At 39.2% G+C, this 22,612-nt stretch overlaps 1 protein-coding gene across 2 annotated transcripts in view; it reads left to right on the forward strand.

Annotated features, from left to right (window-relative positions):
• clybl (citrate lyase beta like) overlaps nt 1-22,612 on the forward strand; it is a 70,162-nt gene that overhangs the window by 31,492 nt on the left and 16,058 nt on the right. For both annotated transcript variants that reach the window (XM_082175145.1, XM_082175146.1), the window contains one exon: nt 11,101-11,311. In XM_082175145.1, the coding sequence (XP_082031271.1) occupies nt 11,101-11,311 (211 nt within the window). The remainder of the gene's footprint in view (nt 1-11,100; nt 11,312-22,612) is intronic.

The following is a 22,612-nucleotide window of genomic DNA, read 5'->3' on the forward strand; positions in this document are numbered from 1 at the left end:
TCCACGGAGGGAATTCATACAGATCCTAAGAAGATATGCAGAGTCAGAGACTGGAAGCGGCCGTCAAGTGTGAAGGAAGTTCGTTGGTTTCGCTGGGTACTACAGACGGTTCATAAAGGGATATGCAACATTGGCGGCACCCCTATATAGACTTAACTCTGGAAACCCAAAGAAGAAGAAAAGAGGGGCGAAAGGAACTTCTGGACGTGTGAAACCGTTTGAGTGGTCAGATGAATGTGCGAGAGCGTTTTAAGCACTGAAGGAGAGACTGACTACAGCACCAATTCTGGGCTACTCCAACTTCAGCTTACCATTTGTACTGCAGACGGATGCTTCTGGTTGAACTTGCACAAGGCGGTCCTTGTGCAAGTTCAAGATGGTGTGGAAAAAGTAATTTTTGGCTTTAAAGTGGGCTGTGACAGATAAGTTTTACGATCACCTTTATGGGCACAAGTTTTCTTTGCTGACTGACAACAACCCACATAAATATGTGATGAGTACAGGGAAGTTGGATGCCACAGGTCAGCGTTGGGTGTCACAGCTTGCCATGTTTGACTTTGACATTGAGTATAGGCAAGTGAAGTCCAACTCTAATGCCGACGCACTCTCAAGGATGTCGAGTCAAGAGGTCACAAAAACTCTTCAGTCCTGCCCACAGTGCATTTCCTCCACACAGCAAGACAAGTCCTGCGGAGATGAGTCAGGGAGGAAGGAAGTGGATGTTAGTGAGCAAACAAAGAGAATTGTTGTATGCAAAGAGGGAGAGTTTCTGGACCGGGTTGATGAGCTAGCCAATCCATTTGATGGAGTAGGTACTGATGCACTGCCTGCAATGACAAAGCTGGAGATCAGAGGATGTCAAAAGGAGGACCCTGTCATTGGGCCAGTCCTACATTACAAGACACTAAACAAAAAGCCAAGACGTGGAGAAAGGTTGGAAAAAGGGAAAGATGCACGGCTTCTCTTAAAAGAGTGGAGGGGGCTGGTGGTTAGAGATGGAATTCTTTACAGGCAAGTTAAAGTTGTTCAGGGACAGTCCATTGCTCAGCTGGTCTTGCCAGAGAAAATGGGACTTTTGGCTAAAACAAGTCTTTATGACGACTCCGGTCATTTGGGATTTGAACGTACCTTAAATCTGTTTCGGGAATGATTCTTTTCGCCGAGAATGCAGTGTGAAATAAAGTCCTGGAGTGAGCAGTGTGAAATAGGGCTCCACTGGTGAGCATTCACACTAATGCCCCTATGGAATTCATCTGCATGGATTTCCTTGTCCTGGAGAAGTCTAAGGGAGGAATAGAGAATGTCCTGGTTGTCACCGATCATTTCTCAAGAATAGCCCAGGCTTACCCCACAAAAGACCAGGTGCTCTGGAAGAATTTCTTCTGTCGATTTGGTTTCCCAGCAAAACTCCATGCAGATCAAGGCTGAAATTTTGAGAGTACAGTGGTAAAGGAGTTGTGTAAGCTGACGGGAATTACAAGGACTCATACTAGCCCCTACCATCCGCAGGGCAATGGGACCACAGAGAGATTTAACAGAACTCTAATGAATATGTTGGGCACTCTTGATCCTGATAAAAAAAAACAAAAAACAGGTGGCATGAATATATTGATGCACTGACACATGCTTACAACTGCACTAAACACTATTCGACTGGTATCTCTCCATACTTCTGGATATATGGTAGACATCCATGACTGCCTGTTGATCTCCTTTTTGGCCTGTCAACAGCAAAAGAGCCATGTGAGTATAGTGAATATGTCCAGACTCTGCATGTGTGCTTGACCTATGCTTATGATGAGGCAGACCGAATGTTGAGGCATGCGAAGGATCTTCAGAAAAAGCACTATGACAAGAAAGCCAAAAGTCACATGTTCCAACCTGGTGACAGAGTGATGGTGAAAGTGTGTTATGTCGAGGGGAAACAGAAGCTGGCTGATAGGTGGGAACCACGTCCATACGTTGTGGTGAAGAAACAGCCAGGAATTCCATTGTATGTGGTTCGTCCAGAAGATGGTGACAGGAAAAGAGTCATCCACTGAAATCTTCTGTCCCAGTGTATGTTTTTCCCGGTGATTTTAAAGTACCTTGCCCGAGAAGAGCCTGACATGGAGGAAGTGTCTGGAATGGACTCAAGTGTTTCCGAGGAAGAAGAGGAAGTAGTGGAGACAAGTGAAAGTGGAGACACTGGCACAAGTGTGGAATGGCCAGATGTTGTGGATGAAGAACATAAACAGGATGGAAGTCAGTTGAAAGAGACTGTGAATGAAAAGGAGAAGCATGGGGAGCAGACGCTGTTGGAAGTCTCCAATCCTGAGCGGCCAGCGAGGAGATATCCTGAGTGGAAAAGGCGCCCACCAAATAGACTCTCCTTGGAGATACATGTCCTCCAAAGTGAAAGTGATAAGGAGAAGGTAGAGAGAGGAAGGAAAGTGTGGGAAAAGCCTAAAGCAAAGAAGAAGCTCTACTTTAGCAATACATATAAACACACACACCCCACACAGACACTTCAAAGAGAATCTTAAGATTTAAACTGACTTAATTTTGTTTTTTTTTAAGTGATGATTGGGACGGCATCATTTAAAGAAGGGGTGGATGTAGGGAAGATGTAGAATGTTTCTCCCAGCCTTAGGGGGAGCTGTGTTCTATGAGTGTTGTGTGAGTGGGCCCTTCTTCACATGGGCGGAGCTGTTGTTTAATTCAGTTCTATTTCCTTGTGGAAAGGTAAGGAGGGTTATTGCTGTTCTCTAATAAATCTATTTAATTTCTTAAGTTATTTTTGCCATCCATGCTATTTGAAGAAATATATTGCTGTTAAAGATGTTTACTAACATATATTTGCAGTTATTTTCGATGGATGGTTTTGTATTTCTTGTGGTGGGATATATTTTTCTGTATATTTTATAGTGTTTAACGTTTATCTTAGTATTTTGGGGTTTATTCTTTGCATTTTGGATGCATCTGACATTTACCTTTAATTGTCATATGCTGAAAGTTATTTTTCCAGTGTTTGAGAACCCCCGTGATTTAAGGTTACTATAACTGCAGCTAAAACTATATTATTTTGTTGTATAATTTTGTATGCATTGTTATTTTGATATTGGTAACAGTTCTATTTCCTTGTGGAAAGATGTTGCTGTGTGCTGCTTAGTGGCTGATGCAGATAAAGAGCCCAATAAATAAAGCTTTACCGCTGTGACAACCACGATCTTTGTGTCCTCCTCATACAACCTTCATTTAAACACAACGCAGAGACATTTGGGGGAGCACACCGATGAAGAGGGTTACATATATACTTTTTTTTTTTTTTCTAGTAATATATATATATATTTGTAACTTTGCTTTTTTTAAAAATATATAATTCTTTCCTCAGATTATCAGTTGACTTTATAGTTTGAAAGCATTATCATCTATCTGAAAGGGAATGGTTCACCCAAAATGTTTTATTCTGTCATAATTTAATGTCGTTGCAAACTTGTATGACTTTCTTCTGTGAAAAACAAAAGATATTTTAAAGATTTTTTTTTGCTCTTTTTGTCCATACAATGAAAGTCAATGGGGTTCAAAATAAACTTGGACTCTTCTGATTTCTACAGAAGAAAGAAAGTCAAAGGTTTAGAATGACATGAGGGTGAACAAACTATGCCACAATTAAAAATTTTAGGTGAACTATCCCCTTTAAGTTTCAAATAGTGTGGTTTTATTTGCATATCATAAGTTCTAAGGACAGGCACGTGCAGAAAAGTTCAAACCACATTATGCATATCTCAAAATGTGTTCTTTCTGTATGCATATCAGCGTTAATCTTTCAGACTGGGGCTGTGCTTTGGAGCATGCAAATGACCTGGTGCGAAGGGGAGGCGGCCATCGTTTGGAAAGGTTTTATAAAAACATGTCAAACAAATCACTACCCCTCCCCCCTCCTTGCCGGCTTGTGTTCAGATACGCTCAGTCTTGGAGGTGACACGGTTTAACTGTAAATGAAGCCCTGCCACCCATTAAAATGGACAACGCATGCTGGTTCTGGTAAAATAATCTTTTCTGTTCCAACAAAGTGTCGGGAATAGGGGAAATGTTAGTGGAGGGCATAATAATTATAGATGGGACTTATTTATGTCCGTAGTCACAAGGGCCTTTTTATCAGGATGAGATGAAGGCGATCACCTCTTTAAGTGTCATACACTTGTTGAATGGGCAAGTTGGTGGGAATAAATGTTTCTCCTGGGGGTTAAAAGCTAATTGTTTTGATGCACAAAGAGGCACTTCAAAAGTCCTGGAAAAGAACAGAGCGGAGCATCAGGAATAGTGATGCTGTGGCAGAGCTCTCACTGTGGGAAAGCATCAGAGATTGAGCTTCACCTTTTAAAGTGCCTAAAGAGACAGGGGTGACTTCCTCCCTCTTATTAGGTCTCTTTCTTCCTGTATATTCCCATCTTTCCCTAAACAAAACAAGCTCCCCTTTATCTTTTTTTTTCTTTTTCTTTTTTTGCATCGTCTCTTGTCAGATTCTCTGACTTCACTTCTTTGGCTAGACTTTGCTGTCAGTCTGCCGTTGATTCTCTCACTCGTCCTCTTCCCCTCTGGGACACTCTGGCCCCTCGGCCATCCAGCAGTTCCTTGTGGGTTTTTTGTGAAGTGGGGAGAGAAGCACTTCTTGTGTAGATTTTTCGGTTCTTCTGTGTGTCACTTGGCCGTGAGTGCCATTGTCTAAGGCTCCTTTTCTCCAAGCCTCTCTGCCGCAACGAGTTGTGTCTTTCCCTCATGATCAGCACTTTTGTTGCCTTTGTTTCTGGCTGTACCTCAGAAGTCCATCTCCCCTTTTATGTCCCTCCCATTCAAGCCGAAGGGAACAGTTGTGCTCTGTTGTGGAGATGTTCCACTGGATTTTCACCAGTGGGGTTTCCTTTCAAACCCTTCAAAGTGCTACAATGGAGCTCCAAAGGCCTGAATGGCTATTGCCGAGTGCACACTCTTAGTAGGATCCCTTATTTTGTTTTCCCGGAGTCAATAAAAATGCTAAGTTAAAAGCTAACCCCGTTGCCCTCCCCACACCCATCGCTTGCTCCCTCCTTTTGATGGACCTTTCTAAATTATTTCTAAAGAAAAATTAATGGGAACTTTTTCAGTGTCGATTCTGCTGTGGAAGAGAATCGAACGGAGCAGTCGGTTTCTTGCAATGGTGTGGGTTGAAACTTTAGGTTTTGCCAATTATTATCGCACACATCTGTAGAAGTTCTTTCAGGACTGGGTAACTTTCAGCAATAGGTCGCCGTTATTATTTTGCTTAGGTGTGATGAATTGGATATAGACGTTCCTCGTGCTGAAGGCAGGTAGTCATGAGTCTTTGGTCCCCAAAAAAACCTCTGATGCTTGACAGCTGAGCCATCTGTAGTCTTTGTTGGAAGAAGAATTAGAGCTTAGAGTTTGCGGTTTGTCAGCCATTGTGTGTGTGCAGATTTGCGAAAGAGAGAGAGTGAGCAACCCTTTTCCACATGGATTACAGGTAGGCCAGTGCACGTAACTGCTATGACTTCACCCTCATGTGCAGATTAGGGCGTAAAATCCACTCTAATGAGGCAGCGGCAAGGGGAACGATGGAGGAGCGGAGAACATGCAACTTCTGGGATACTGTTGCCAGGGTCACCAGCCACCAGCTGATCCTGTTACGAGCGGATCAGATGTGTCTGTCAGCCCAGAGAGGAATGGGAGGAAAGGAGGGAGTTAAGGAGGCAACAGAAAGTAGTTTCACTTTTCCTCCCTTACTATCATCAATGCCCCACAGTTAATTTGGCCACATATTTTAGCACTGGCACTTTGTGTCTTTTAACTGGAAAACAACACCGATCCCATGCTGAGAAACAGCTTTTATTGGGATTGTTTTAGCCTGGTGCCAGGAGGAGGTGGGAGGGCAAGACAAGGCCTGGAAACAGGATAAATATTGATGACTCCTTGACCGTTTATTTCTCCACCGTCTTCTGAAATTTATTTCATGTTTATGCATCAAGGCATTGATTTGTTTTTGTTATTTCTTTTTATCCTTCTGTTTCATCCCCCCCCCCCCCCCCCACACACACACCCTCCCCCTCCTTCCATTCTTAAATTTAATTTAAAACCCCAAACACTACAGATCCTGGAAATAGTTTGCATATTAAAAAGATGCTGATTATCGCAGGGTAGAAACACAAATCTTTAATTTTGTGCATTTTAGACACAGCTACTGCTGTTGTGGCCAGACGCTGGAAATAATTGTGAAATCTGCATATTGAAAGAGCTGCTGTTAACAGTGCTTATATGAGATGGTGAAGGGGGGTTAAATTGGACAACATATTTATCCATGGTGCCGTGTCCAGGGTTGTTTATGAATACATAAAATGCATGAGTTCAAAGGCTGAAATGCGTTGCTGTACCAGACAGACAAAACAGAGGAGGAAATCTTTGTTTATTTTGTCAGGAAATGTTTTTTTTACAGTGTTGTCTAAAAGGCTATTTTATTTTTGTTGCCACCATTTGATTTCACAGCCACTTTAAAGTGGGGTTTTGAAGAAACTTTTGAAGAAGTTTTGGCCTATTGGTTGTTTTGTCAGTGCAAGTTAAGATAAAATGCTGGTCTTTTTGTTTTATCATAAAATGCTGATGCAAGTTGCATCATAGGACCGGTGTACTTATTTAAAATGTCACCAACATGTTTTTAGCCAGAGCCAACGCAGTGGGCGGTTAAATGAGTGCATTCTTAGTTTGTTTGGCTAGCTTGCAGTATCATTAGAAGAAATATAATAGCTACTTATGTCGACGTTAAAGTTGTGCAGTAAATCTTCACATCATGTCTCCTGGTAAGTTGGCATTTTGAAAGTGATGGTATACGTCCCCATACATTCTCAGACCTCATACTTGGGGTCTAATCTCAAGGTTAGAGGAGGAAAAAGAACATCTGAGATTAAATAAGAACATCTGAAAAATGTTTATGTTTAGACATTTCTTTTTCTGACACAACAGTGCAGTTTGGAAGGACAGTAATTGAGCTACAGCTGAGCAGAATGAATGTCCAACGAAACCACCAGAGGTTTCTGTATTTTCTCTTGGTCCTCTTATATAGGGAAGCCAGACTTACATTTAATGAGGACCAGGCCTGTCTAGAAGCATATAAAAGCAGCAAAGAGCAGAAAACCTCAGAACTCTCACCAGTAAATCCACTAACTGCTAAGCTAACCACCCTGTTATCATAGCCTTTCAAGTCCAGAAAAGTGAGGACTGCAGAAATGTTGTCTACATCAGGGATTGCTGAACTTATAAAACATATATCATAGTTTAATGACAGGGTAAAATGCTGGACAGATGTAACAATAAAACGGTCCAGATTGCATATCTCGGAAGCACTGTATGGATATGGTCGGAAAGGCCAGCTCTCTCCAAATGGTTCCAGAGCTGCCGTAGTGCCGTAATAACATTTATTGCTTCTTGTTTTTATTGCCCATGGTCTGTGTTGCTTTTTATGTGAATTATTGTACACTTAATATTGGCCACTTGAGTTATTATTACGTATATTAATTTCAGGGTTTTCTCAGCTAAGCGTGGATCTAAATGAGAAGTGGGCAAATCATGTAATCAAATAAATCACTGGGAGATAAGCTCATTTTCCTGAAGTGAATTTCTTGAATGAATTACTATGCTGGTATAAAAATCTCATTAGTCATTGTTAAACAGGATTCCGGTTGGTTTATAATGTGAGAGTGGTATGCCACAAAGTTTTATGACTTTCATGGCTAAGTAAGCCAACATTGTAAGCTACTGCATAAGCTAATACTAATTACCTTTGCAGTGCTTCAGCATTCCTATTGTATAGCATCAGTATGGCATATTATAAACCTTGAAAAACATTTGTTACAGATTTTATATAAAAAAAAGGGACTAGATGAAATTTCTTTGTGTGACATGGTTCTGAGTGTCCGTGTGAATAAAAACCTCATTCAGTAAATGCAGGCCTTTTTTACCCTTTGGTTGGTCTCTGTCAATCAGTTCCTCCACCTGAGAATTAAATTCTCAAGTCAGAGTGAATTATAATACTTTGTTCTGAATAAAGAACCCTTAAAATGAAATGGATTTGAAATGTGCTAAGTGGACTTCGAGCCACTGACCTAACTAATTTAAATAGGGTTTTCTATTTATATTACCCAATTTGTATTAAACCCATTACATTCCATTTTTATCGTAATTATGTATTTGAAGAAATTAAGATGGGAATCGTCTCCAAGACCAAGAACTTAAAATTGTTACTTTGATCTTCATTTTTGCCACCATATATATTTTTGAAACACATTACAGAGCAAAAATGCTTCTATAAAATCATTAAAATGATAGTTCATCCAAAAATGAAAATTTTTGTCATAATTTACTGTCATTCCAAATGTATGACTTTCTTTATAAAGCGAAACCGAACGTTAGGGTGCAAACAAGATTGGATGCCATTTAATTTCATTGTATGGATAAAAAATTCCAAATCCTTTGTGTTTCACAGAAGTAAGTCATATATTTTTGAAGTGAACTATCCCTTTAACGTAGATTTATTTAAAGTATGTATATACTGTGAGAAGAATGAGAGTGTGAGATACACAATACTCTCTTATTCCGTCATGATCATCCGTGTGTGTATTGTCATGCAACTCGTTTGAAGTCTTTTATTAGAAGCCTGATGATTATGCATGTATTAATATGACTATGACGTGGACGTGTGCGTGTGTACAGCACACAAACACAGCCAGCATCGTCTCCTGCTGCTCACACATCATCACGCTCTCTCGCGTGAGAGGCCAGCCACTTGGCTTTCAAAACGCCACCCTCGGAGAACACCAAAAAACCTTTCCTGAATTTACCGACTTGTCTTTCCCTCCTCTATCTCCTTCAAACATAAAAGAGAGAGTAACAACTAAACAAAGCAAACTCCTCTCTTTCCCCTGTGGCAGCTAGGTTGCAGCAAAGTGAAACCCCTACTGTGTTTAAAAAGGCATAGAGGGAGAGTAGCACTGAATGGCGTTTCTCTATTAGACCCCTTGTACCTCCGTCAAGCGATCTGCTCTCGCTCTCTCTCTCTCTCTGATAAAGATCCATCAAGGATACCCCTCTCTTCCCCCATGGAGCTTTTTTAATGTTTTTTTTCTGCACCTTTATGAAATCTATTCTTTAATTACGAGTGCCATCATTTTGTAAGCCTCCTACTTACAAGATAATTTATTTCTTTTTCAAGTGCCCACTTAAAATGTCTTTTTAACATTTTCACCCTGCAGCAGTACGCATTGAATGTAGAAGATTTAATTTGGATCCTCCCTCCCCCTTTTGCTCTACCCATTTCTTCGCCAACCCCCTACACACGTACATGCATAATGCCCTCTACCACCTCTGCGATTGTTTCATCCAATTTCTCTGTTTGTATTATTTATTGCCAATCCGGGCACTGTAAGGTTTGGGGTTCTTGAGTAATAGTAAATTCCTCCCCTCTCTCTGTGTTTGCATTGAGAGTGGTTTTGCATATCTCCTCCTCCTCCTTCCCCTTGTTGAGGTACTGCCACTGACCAAATCCGAACACTATAGAGTTGAGAATCCCTACCGAGACTCTGTGTACTTAGGCCTGCAAAGTGCTTGCAGCCATAACTACCTGAATTGCTTTTAATTGCCTAGCATAGCTGCATCATCTCAGTCAAGAATATGCTGGCTTGGTTCTTGAGGGCAATTGTAAGCGTGAAGGATTGGATTAAGTGGCTATTGAAGTGACTTTAGCTTCTTTTGACAACAAAGACCAAAAAAGAATACTTCACCCCTTCAGTCCCCCTTTAAAGCACTTTGCTACCCCCTTCTTTTTGTCAAGGCGGAAAGGAATACAGTCAACTAATACGATCCCTTCATTTGCAATCGCAAGGAACCGCCAGGCGAAGACTGTTCCCGGCTGTAATTAGTTGTATGTGATACCAATTATTTGGCGCATTTATTAACGCTAATTGTTTGAACACCCTGACATACCGAAAAAACAATTAAAACGTGTCTGAGGCATAACAGTGGTTATTAGTGTGTGATAAAATGTGATAGGAGGAAATTAAGCCATAAACGCACACCTCTATTAGCCCTGGTGCAGGGAAATCTGCATCTGACAGCTTTAAGAAGTAATTTACCAGACAGATTTGGGGTCTTGTCTCAACTTTCTTGTGTTAGGGTATGTAATCTCTCCCAAGTCTCTTTCACATCACACTGACTTGGCTCTAAATAGATTTATTCAGCTGTGCTTGCTAAGCCATTGTGAATTAGCATTAGAGAAGGAGCGTTTGCTCTGATGTTGTCGGAAATAACGGCCTCAGGTCAGCAGTGCTTATCCATTAGAGGACTGAAAGGAAAACAAACCTTGTTTCTTCAGTTTGTAAAGATTTGGGAGGGAAATTGAAGTTCAGGCTAAGTACTTGAGATTAGCCAGAGGTTTGTTTCATAGGTGCAGGCATAAAGAGAGATCAGCAAACAAATGGAAGGCTACAACAGATCTCCAAAATAGAACACTTTACACAAGTCATAGTTTTTCATCTAGCTTAAAAACACATGTTCTCAGAAATGTTACTCTTAGTGCCTCTAGAAATGTCATTCAATGTAACATCAAGTAAAAAGGAGTAACCTATTTCTCTTTCAACTTGAATACATGCAGCTCAAAATGTTTTTTTTTTGTATATATATTTATTTTTAATAAAATATATTAAGGTAGAGGTTGAGCCACATGACTCTGAGGTGATGGACAGTTATTAGATATTAAGCAGTCAAGTTATGTTATGTAATAAATAAGAATAAAATATTATACCAAACTGCTAAAGGTTTTCTTTTCAAGAATTTCATTCTTTAAATGATACTTTTAATCAGGACAGTTATATCAATATTTCTTTATTTTATGCCCCCACCCCCCAAAAATTTAAAACATGAAATTAAAAACATGCTCATCATCATAGACCAGGTGTATTTAAGTCACTGTATGTATGAATTGAATTTTAATGTAAATTAATAGATGAGACAGAAAATGAGTGCCATGTCATTGACCCGTACTGAAATATCCATTATAAAATGCTTGTGTTTTCTCAGGGGGATAAGTCGTCTACTTTTGTCTGCGGTCCCCTGGTGTCAGTCTGGCCTGCGTTCCCACCACACTCCTGGCACCTCTCTGAAGTACATACCACGCCGCGCCGTGCTGTACGTTCCCGGCAACGACAAGAGAAAACTGCAGAAACTGACTTCACTGGACGTGGACTGCGCTGTTCTCGACTGTGAAGATGGAGTCGCCCTTAACAAGAAGGTACCTACCACCCTAACCTCTCATTCTTCGTCCAGCACCTGACTCTGTAGGACATAATCACAAAATCCTCATCATTTAAAGCTCTCTTTTAGCCAGGTGCTGATCCTTAATCACTCCAAAGAAAGCTACCTAAGCGCAATGCTTAAAACAAGCACATTTCCGTCCCATTATGTGCCAATAAAGGCAAAAATGCCCCCCTATCACATTCACTTGAAACAAGGTGCCCACTTCACACTGAGCAAACAGCAGGACTTCAGCAGATGCTGCAGGTTAAAAGCATTCTCGACCCGCCCACACAGCCAGCCAATTGGCCCTGTTTACCTCTCCATGAAATCGTGATTGGAGCAGGAGCTAAAAGGAGAACCGGTGGAAAAGAGTCAGCTAACAAAGGTTTTTAAGTCATGTTAATAAAGATGATTGATATGGCCAGAGGCTATTCCTGCTTGAGTGGGAAAAAGTTTGACAGACAGCCTAAACGGTGACCCCTAGAAAAAAAGGTGATGGATCCCAATGTTTTCCAACACCCACTAATTTCTTTTATCACAGCCAAGTGGGGGAAACATTTTTAAGAAAGTATCCACTAAAGCTAGACAAATAAGACTAGCTTAATGCTTTCAAGACTATTGTGTTGTTTCAGAGCCTTGGTTACAACCTGATACATCTTTGATGGCCTTTAAGTGTCAAAAACATACTTTGTTAACATGTAAGACCTTAGCATATTGACAATGTTAACGTTGTTTTAGAATGACTTGTATAAAAAGATAAGATTGCTTAGCCAAAATTCAGCTCTTCTGTGGGGTTCTGGCCAGATAAGATTATTTTGTGGTGGAATATTAATGCTAGGTGATCTGAGAGGGAAGAAAATGGCATTAGAGAAGGGTCTCGGGTCCCCTCTCGGAGCCAAGCGGGTTTCTTTTTGCTAGCTCATGTTCCTGTCAGGGCTGATAGAATTAACGCTCTCTGTAGTCTCCCAGATAAAAATGCTAATAACTCACTCTGGAAAATAACAATGTACTTCGGGACGAGACTGAAAAATAATCCCATTGCTTCTCTGCTTTTTGATGGTATAAATCTGTCAAGGCTACAAGCACTTACAATCCTTCGTACAAGACGCAGTCAATTTTAAAGACCATATGTTAGCTTTAAAGAGCTTGGCGTGGAACTGGGAAAGCTGTGATCCATTATTTATTTGCTAGCGCACAACTGCGTAATGTAAAAATGAGTTATTAACTCAATAATAAAACACACTTCGCTCCTCTGCACCCGCTCTTTCACTTCCCACACTCTCAGCTGTTTCCCTTATCCTGGCAATTGAAAATCCATGGGGGTTTGTGTATACCTATAGATGGATGTTTTATTTTCCATGCCACTAAATGACACTCCTCCCGCAGCTCAGTTACTCTTGTATAAGCCAGTGCGGATTGCGGAGAAGGAACGAGTCACACACATGCACGTGCAGTGCTCAAATACACTCAGATTGTGTCATTATTTTAAAATGTTCAGTTTTGTATAGCTGAGCATTGATAGCATCTTTGCTGTAAAATTCTAAATGTTAAATACAGTATTTGGGCCTTTTGTTACATTTATTGAAGAGAGGGTTAAAAATAATGGGTAGAGTGATGGAAAAGGATAACGTCAGATTAAAATAAAATAAAATAAAAACACTGAGAAATCCTTCAAAATATTTTCTGTAAACTTTAGATGAAAGAATACAAGTATAGAAGAAAATACAGGTTTGGAATGATGAGAAGTTGAGTAAATGATTGCATCTTTTTTATTTTTGGTTAAACTGTCCCTTTAAGTGGTGGAAGAATTGTTTATTCTAATTATTTTTAAGTACAAGCTTCATAGTTCATATCTATCACATTAACAAATAATTTATTGAATACACATGCTCTGTTCCAAAACCAACATAAAATATTTTTTCATTCTACACTAAACGCACCCAAAATTTGTGTGTTTTATGTATTTTATGCTTTTTAGAATATTGTGCTGTTAGCTTAGCAACATGCTAACTGAAATCCATTGTCATTTGAGTCTTCCATGCAGAGCACTTGCGTGCCAAAAAGTTGCTGCCTATGTAGAGCATTCTAAACTAGTCCCTCATGAGGTTCCCTAGTAGGCCGCAAGGCCGCTCACTAGATTTTGGAACATTTAGGAATCATTTAGTCCTTCATCATATTTTTGTTGCTGTCATTTTATAAATACACTGTTGAGCTGTAGTAGAATCACAGTAGATGAGGATGATTTCCCAGGCTGAAAGTGTCAGAAAAAATGTTTGTTTGTTGATGATTTGATTTTGTCTGTGTGCCAAAAGCATTACCACCGCACCCCATCTTTGGGTATTTTCCTAACAATAAAGTATATGAAAGTATATGAGTGGTTTTAAAAAATACATGCTATTCAATTTTTTTACATTGTATGAAATCCATGATGACTTAATGCACACGTCTTTGTAGTGCATAAACCAATAATACAATTGTCATTAGAAAAATAAAGGAAATATTATTATTATAATATTATAGAACTCAAATGACTGGCAATTGTTCTGCAGTACATTTGATTTATTAGCCAGTTAAAAGCATGAAATAAGATGAAATATTTTATTCTATTCAGAAAAATATGTATTACACTTGACATTTCTGTCCCCCTCACTTCTAAAATGATGGCTGCACACTAGCATACAGTTAGTATGTAAATATATCTCTCCTTACTGATTAGGAGGGGTAGGAAGTTGTCCTTTTCTCCCCCCGGCAGGGGCTGAAGGCTACACCTGTCTTTTGTCGCTCCGGGGGCGAGTTTGTTTATTTGTGTGTTTTGTGGCAGAGATGCCCTATAGACAGCCGCTCAGTTTGGGGCATTCCACTCAACGGCTCCTTTTTCCCCCTCTCCTTCCCTGCCCGCCTCCCCTTTCTCTCCGCGGCAGCTTCGCTCCGCACTGCCCCCCTCCCAGCTCCAATCCCTGGAAGTTTGGAACTAATGAACTGACTGCTGAGCTGCCGCCACGGAGCTTGGTCCCAAACTATACTGTACTTCACACTCGATTTATTCTCCAGATGGCAAGACTACGCAGCCCTGCCGGGAGGGGCCACCTCTTCCACTGAAGTGTGAAAGTGGACGGATGTTGTTTTCGGATCCTCTGTGATCAGCTCCGAGCTCCCTCAAACCACCCGGCACCGTATGTAGAGAATAAATCCCCCTGCTTACGGGCACACTCGAGCTGTGATGGCTGTCTGTGTGTGTGTGTGTGTGTGTGTGTCTGTCCTTGTTGCTTTTCTGAGGTGGTGCAGTGTCACTGGCATCGGCCCTTGTATTATCTGATGCACTCACCTGTGGGTGGAGACGGCTGATGCTTGGAATCATGACAGTTATCCCTGCTCTTTTTCTTTTTTTTACCTTTCTGTCACTTCTCTACACTCTTTCTTTAGTCAGCAGAGCAAGTGCGAAACATCTTGCTAAGCAACAGGTTTGCTGGTTCGGCTCAGTCTGATGGAGATGTGTTTGCTTATTTTCGGTTTTGATTTTGATGTTTCTGAAAATTCAGATCAGTGTTGGAGAAGCTGTTTTAAATAATAAGTAGCTTGGTTTCAGATATTTAAATGATTGTCAAGCTACTTTTGAAAAATAGCCAGCCATAACTAGCTGCTACAAAGTAACTTGCCAATCTGAAGCTATTTGATGGAGTAATACAATTTTAAAATAACATTTTAAATGTATAACCAATTCTATTTTTACAATTTAATTTGGGTAGGATGTCTTTGACTCAAAAATAAATAACATACCATTCAAACAAAGGTTTGGGGTCAGTGTAATATATATATATATATACTTTTTATTAACACTTTTTGATCAAAGGTGACAGTAAAGGCATTTTTTATGTTCAAAACCCTGAACAAAAAGTATCACTAGCTGGGTTTCCATCCAAACTAGTTACTATATACTATACATACTATATATTGTTTACCAATACCACCGTTATCCGCTCAAATAACTTGATGGAAACGCACCTAATTCATTGGGTGATAAAAACAGTGTGATGGAAACATAGCTAATGTTTCCTCAAAGAATATTAAGCAACATAACTATTTTCAATGTTAATAATAAGAAAAAAAATGTCTTAAGGCAGTAAATATCCAGAATGATTCCTGAAGGATCATGTTATGCTGAAGACTAGAGTAATGACTGCTGAAAATTCAGCTTTGACATCACAAGAATAAATTACATTTTGAAATATATTAAAATAGAAAACAATTATTTTAAATTGTAATAATATATCACAATATTACTATTTTTGTTCAATTAAATGCAGCATTGGTGAGCGGAAGAGACTTAAAAAAAAAAATTACCGACTCCAAACCGAAAATCAAGAACAAAAAGAACGGAAAGTTGCATGTCTGTGATACTAAGAGCTCAAATGTTTTTGACTCTGTCACAGCAGACTGTACTGTGTCTGTTTATGTTGTGGTGTCTTTTCTTTGTCAACCCTGGTGGTGGCAGTAGATGAAATGATTTGGTGAAAAGAAATGGCTTACATTTTTAACATGCTATCTGTAGTTCATATGTCAGCTATGACTAAAATCTTTTGCAGTATAGCTCCATAGCAATGGCGCCCTTTGTGAGAACGTTTCTGTTATCTTTTGCACTCGTATACATTCACAAGTACAGTATGCATCTTCTGTTTGTCAGGACTGGCTCAATAATACACTATTGTAGTCTTGGATTTCAGTTTGAGCTTATTTGAAAGTGTAATATTTTGGCTTCCTGTCAACATTTCCAATTTACCATAATCTATGCAACCAACTGTTATTTGATATAGAAGCTTAAAATGCAATGCCGGTATTTTGAAGTCGTCTCAGATTTCTTCTGCCACACTCTCTGAGTCAGTTCAAAGAGGGGGTGCCACAATGCTTTGCAATTGTGTAGTGATGTGTAGATTTAGTGAGTGTTGCTGAAGTCCACATTTCTTAAATAATTAGATTTAGCCCTCTTCATTTGAGCTGAGAGGTTATTGTAGAAAGCTGTCCTAGTGCTTATTGGTGGCTGTTGATGTCTGAGTAGGAAACAAAGACTGTGTCTTAAAGAGAGAGTAAAATGATGTAATTTACTCTTTCTCATGTCTTACCAAACCTGTAACTTTATTTTATTTAGCACAAAAGGAGACGTTTAGCAAAATGTTTACGCTGCTTTTTCCATACAGTGAAAGTAAATGGCGACCAGGGCCTGCCAAGCTCAAAAAATTACAACATGTGTCAGGAAAAGACAGAAACGTAACTAATCAGTGTCATCAACTCTCTACAAATGAATATATGCATATTAAATGTGCACATATGAGATTTGAAAGACAGAGAAATATTTCTAACAAATTATGACACACATTTTTGTCTGTTATGATGCTCTTTTTTTCATTTCAGCTCAGCAGGTCCAGTCACATGTACTTCTATTGTATGAAAAAGAGTAGCTTGTACATTCAGCTAAACTTCTCTTTTTGTGTTCCATAGAGGAAAGAACATCATGCAGGTTTGGAGTGAAATGAGGGTCAGTAAATTATTACAGAATGCTCATTTTTGGATGAACCATTCCTTTAAGAAGAGAGGGTTCTCATCAAAGGGTGCAGCAGAGGAACACAGGGCATTCTGCTGCCAAGAGAAACAAACAGCGATCTGAGGCGTTTATCCAGAAAATGGATCCCCAGCATTAGTGAACTCTGATAGCCTGTGTGCTGCCAGAAACTGCCTGCCAGTCAACCGCGTGTGTGTGTGTGTGTGTGTGTGTGTGTGTGTGTGTGTGTGTGTGTGTGTGTGTGTGTGTGTGTGTGTGTGTGTGTGTGTGTGTGTGTGTGTGTGTGTGTGTGTGTGTGTGTGTGTGTGTGTGTGTGTGTGTGTGTGTGTGTGTGTGTGTGTGTGTGTGTGTGCCATACCTTCGTCACAGGAGCTATGAGCACTGTGTAGTCATACTAGGCTAAAGTTTATTGAGGGGTCAGTGAAGTAGGGTGGTCCCGATTGTTTGGAACTGAATGAGAGAGATGATGATTGAGGAAGAGATTGAAAGATTTCTTCCAACATCACGGTACTGACATCATTTTACTTTTTTATGTAAATTCAATATTATGACACGATAGATTGGTCATCTGTACATGTTTTTAAAAGATTTGGTGTGTGAAATCTGAGGTCTAGTAGAGCCTGTTTTTTTTCTAGGTTACTTTAAGGAGGTCATTTACCAAACCAAACTTGAATTTTCCCATCATTTGCTCACTCTCGTGTTGTTTTATACTTCTGTTTGACTAACTTTGTTCTGTGGAACTGAAAAGGAGATTATAATTTTTTTGTAATATTCAAGCTGTGTTTAAGCATACAATGAAAATAGACATTGACCAAGGGCATTCCAACTCCAAAAAAGTAAAATAGGCACCATAAAAATATTATACAAACCATACCCTAGATTAGTGTGAGGAACAGACCATAATTTAAGATAACCGAACCAATGCAGTTTGATGTCATTGCCATATCTTGAGATGGCATAAATGTATATGAATAAGTGCAAATGAGAAATGAGAGCTATGGAGGGTAAACTATTTTATTTCATGTTCATGATGTGTCGAGACAAATGACAAACATCTGTTTGCTGTGAATCCTGTGGAAGCCATAATATCATATGAAGATCTGTCCTCACTGTCACCAGGGAAAAGAAAATGCTGGCAAACATAGCTGCTGCATTATAAGCAACCAGATACGTATATGCTATGCCTGATGCGTGTAACTGAGATAGGTCATAAGATGTGTGTGGAGTTTTTTCTATGTGTTAGTGATATCTACTTGATCTGGTTCTCTGTCGCCCCAGTATGATGAATGCTTATGAGAGGTGTTTAAGACCGGTTGATGTGTAATGGCCTTATTTACGATGAATGGATAAATGTGCTCTCATTAGAATAACAACACATGATTAGAGATTAGCTCCATGAGGAATTTGATTCAACAACATTACGAATGAAAAAGACTGTCAACTTGATTTATCTACAGTCTTTTACAATTTTAAAGTCTTTTATCTAGCATGTTATCTAATACATGTTAACCCATTTTTTTTTATCTTGCAATGCAAATAACATATGTTCATGCCAAATCTGCATATTCATTTTATAATTTATTATTAGAGGCCAAACAGCAAAGATGCAAAGGCACCTATTGTATATGTTCTTCACCACCTCCTCCTCCTCCTCCTCCTCCTTCTCCTCCTCCTCCTCCTCCTCCTCCTCCTCCACCACTACTACTACTACTACTACCGCTGTTGAAGTCTATGGCAGCCCATAGAAATGTTTGTGGGAAAATTATTATATTTGGCACACCGATGAAGGACAGTCTGAACATTAACCAGAGCAATTTTGTCTCTAATTCAATTCCTCTTGCTCCACCAACTGTCCAAAGTTGCACTTACGTTTATGCTAATAACTTTTGAACTGTAAGGGCTAGAAACAATGATGGCCTAAAGTTATTCAAAGCTTTTTGATGAACCGAACAGTTCTTGAATAAAGCACAAACAAATTCGACAATGATCGGATTAAAATGGATATGAGGTTATATCTCCACAATGCTTTAGCATATTGAGAACAATCTTGGTACATGTCATCACAAGCTTGCAGCGTTTCTGCACAGCGCCACTTACTGGTCAGGAGATGTATAACATTTTATATATTAATATTTTTTTCTAGTTTATATTTTATAACTTTGCTAATAATGTCGGCCATTTTGAATTTTGTCGTAAAATGCTGTATTTATGAATGTATTAACGAATCGTTACAAAAATTGTTTTGAAAAACATTATTTTTTTAACTCCTAGACCGTTGGTCCAATTTTCAGCAATCGGCTCAGATCATCTTCAGTCTATTCCTGTCAAAAATGTATTAAAAGGCATGGTGCCAAGCTGATTCTGAGGCTGTAACTCTGGAACGCTTTGGCATATTGACACCAAATTTTTAAAAAAGTATTTAATTCAGTTGCTCTGAAGCTCCCAGCAATGCTGGCATTACTTATCGTCCCTTTTTTGTGCTTTGCTCTTTCATTGCTGCTTGCAGCTATATTTATTATTAGTATTTATTATCGTAATTATTATTTTTTGTTTCTTGACAAAATGTGATTTGGTCACACTCTCGTGGTTTATGTTGGATCAGTGCTATATTGTATAAACAACTGATAAACGTCAAAATGTTCCAGCTTTTTAAGCATGATTTAGCAAGATAATCGCATTGCATAATTCACTGGACTTTCACATTGCTCTACTTTGAAGGACTATTACTCTGATTTGTTGTGTCCTATAGCATGTTGTTGTTAGTATTATTATTAATATTATTATTTAAGTTCTCCTTTGCTTTACATAGCACACTTGACACAGAAAGGTGACTTTGTTATAAAGCTCTGGCAGGCAGCAGGTGTGAACTACTCTAATGGCTAGAAAATTGAAAGTCAGTTACTGCCAACGCTCCATGTGCCCCGGGTACTCCATGTAATGCCACTTTTTAAAAATACGACCTTTGCTTTTATAAGTGTCTAGCAAATAATCAGCCTTCCAGCAAGAAGAAACTGGGTAAGAAACACCTTCGTGTCTGCAATATAAAGAGCATGGCCAGGTAGAGATGGGTTAGTGTAATAAAACAATCCAGATTATACATTTTCCATGAAAAGGTAAAATTTAGTTTTATTCTGTTATAAGAAATGTACATTTTTTCAATTAAAATAAATAAAATCATTCCAATTTCTTACTTTGTACATTCAATTGTAGTGTTGACTGTCTTTGTCAAGCTCCACAGTGTCAAACATATATTTTCATAGATAGATAGATAGATAGATAGATATTATTGTTGTCATTATTTTATCAATTTAATAAATGTAATTGTTTATTTAATGTATATTCCTTTAATCTATTTTTAAATTATATGCAAAACTTTGGTAACAGGGTTGTGAAAATATAAGGGTTGTGACAAAAAGAAACAAATTTGTGTCTACAAGTGTCTACATGACTACTTTTATGATTGCAACACAACTAGAAAAAAGTCCAATCATAATCAGCTTTGAAAAGTTACAGAGATCTTTACTTTGCAATTCTGTATGGTGTTTTCTGTTTGAATAGTATTAGATAATTCTCTCAGAGTTGCTACCTATAAAACTTTGATGCAGTACAAATCCCTGAGAAAAACTGAGCTCTGTCATTTCCCCAGAGACACAAAATATCTTCTGTTCCCACTCTCATCACAAGCGTAGATGTTTTTCCTTCAGCACTTCAAAAGCAGAAGAAATTCTCACATGCATCCTGCATCACAGGGCTACACTTTTAGCACATTGAGCATTATTTGTTTAGGTTGAAGTTTTTACTGGCACAGCTATCAAATGTGTAGATTGTGTTGCTTAAAATCAGATTATGATGACAGACGTTTCAAGTACTTCTAGAACAGAAGTAAAGAGAGGCCATGAACAGTAAGCCTCCAGTTAACTGCGAACGGCAGATGTTGAAAGTCCCATCTGAACGCTTCAATCCCGCAACCTCTCTATCATCTTAATGCTGGGAGTCCAGTGCAGCCCAGCGTATCACAAAACGCTGAGTTTTAAAGAAAAGTGCACATATTGTCCTTCTCTCATTATCAAATTACAGCCCTCTGTTTTGATTGGCAGAACCAGTCAGTAAAATGTGAGCTGCCTGTGCAGTGCTCTGAAGTAGTAACAGATCATTCTTCAGCCTCACAGTGTGAAGAGAAGTGGCGGTTTTCGAGAGGCTGAGAGAATCTAGCAGCGAGCCTAGAGGGACAGGCTTCCCTCTCATGCGTAACCGGACAAATGCGGAATCAGATGCTGGATCTGTTAGTCATTCATCTGGAATAGAGCTCCAGATGCCCGGTGCGTCACCTGTCAGACACTGTCCGTGAGACATTGTTTGCTTAGATTACACATCGTTTTTGAAATCGTAAGTGTCATGGTTGGTTGGAAGAAGCTGGGATGAAAAAATAATAGAGTGAGAAACATTAAATGGAAATATATCTAATTGAGTTGCTTCTTGTCCCTCCCTCTCACATTTCTTGCTCTCATTTCTAATAATGCAAATCTATACAAAATCATTATGCATTTCAAATGTCATACAAACCACACATTTTTCCTGCGCTTTGATTAGACACTAAATAATCCAAACGCAGATCCATTTCTTGACATATCTCACAGTTGGAGTCCAAATTCTCGACAAATGTAAAAGATCTGGCCTTTTTTTAAAATGAGAAGTCAGCGTCTACCAACTTTAAAGTCTGTCCTTTGTTTTGAGTGTTTTGTGGACGTGCTGTCATGATACTGTGTTGAGCTTTAATGATGGGCTTGATGGAAGGAATCAAAGATCCCTCAAACCTGCGATTCTCCTGGTCACTCTGTGGGATGCTGTGTGATTGGGGAAGGGTCTTTTGAAGCAACTAGTTGGACGGGCTTCCATTTAATGTAAAACATTTCAGCTTTCAAAGTACTTTTATTCCGGCTCGGAATGGCTGGGTCCCCTCAGGAGCCCGAGATCTTCTCGAGAATGTTCTTTCTGTCAATTTACTGTGAGGGGAGATGAAATAGCGAGCCCTTCCTACTGATAGAAATTCAAATGTTTTTCTGTCGGGAATATCAGTTCAAAGCGAAATGTGGTGATAAAAAGCAGAGAATCGTGTGGCATGAAGGTTTGATATAGCATTACACAATTCAGTGGTTATTTCAGTCTGATTGGTCCATTTCTAGCTACTCTCATATCTTTTGACTTGATATAGGTGCTTTTTGATGTTGATTTGTTACTCAAAGCCTCATGTTTTTGTTCAAGAGTGAATGTGATACCAGACATACAAAGAACAGTGGTTCGCCAGTGTCAGAGACACTGGATCAGTCTTGGATTATACTGGAGGACTCAAACTGGATCCACCATGGAACAGCTTTACGAATGCTGAGTTATGGCTTCATAAATCCGTCGGCCCTCCTAATATTACCACTGTGATCTTCAAATATATTATAGGCTATAAGCATACATACAGTATGACTTCCTATTGAGGAATCTTTTGTGTTCATTTTGCAGTTCAACAACTCTCAACATAAACTGTAAGTTGAGGACCACAATGTTAGTTTAGACATGCGAGTGTCTAGACTGTGTTTTGGTTTTAATCTGTTTTGCTAGTATATCTGCAATGCTTCACATGTCATATAGAAGACTTCACAGCTTGTATACACATTTTTTCTAATAAAAATGGTTGACAGCATTGTTATTTTAGATCTAGTTTAAGGGACTCTGAATCCAGACCGGTTGTGA

Source organism: Leuciscus leuciscus (genome assembly GCF_965113295.1).
Source record: "Leuciscus leuciscus genome assembly, chromosome: 7".
NCBI lineage: Eukaryota > Metazoa > Chordata > Actinopteri > Cypriniformes > Leuciscidae > Leuciscus > Leuciscus leuciscus.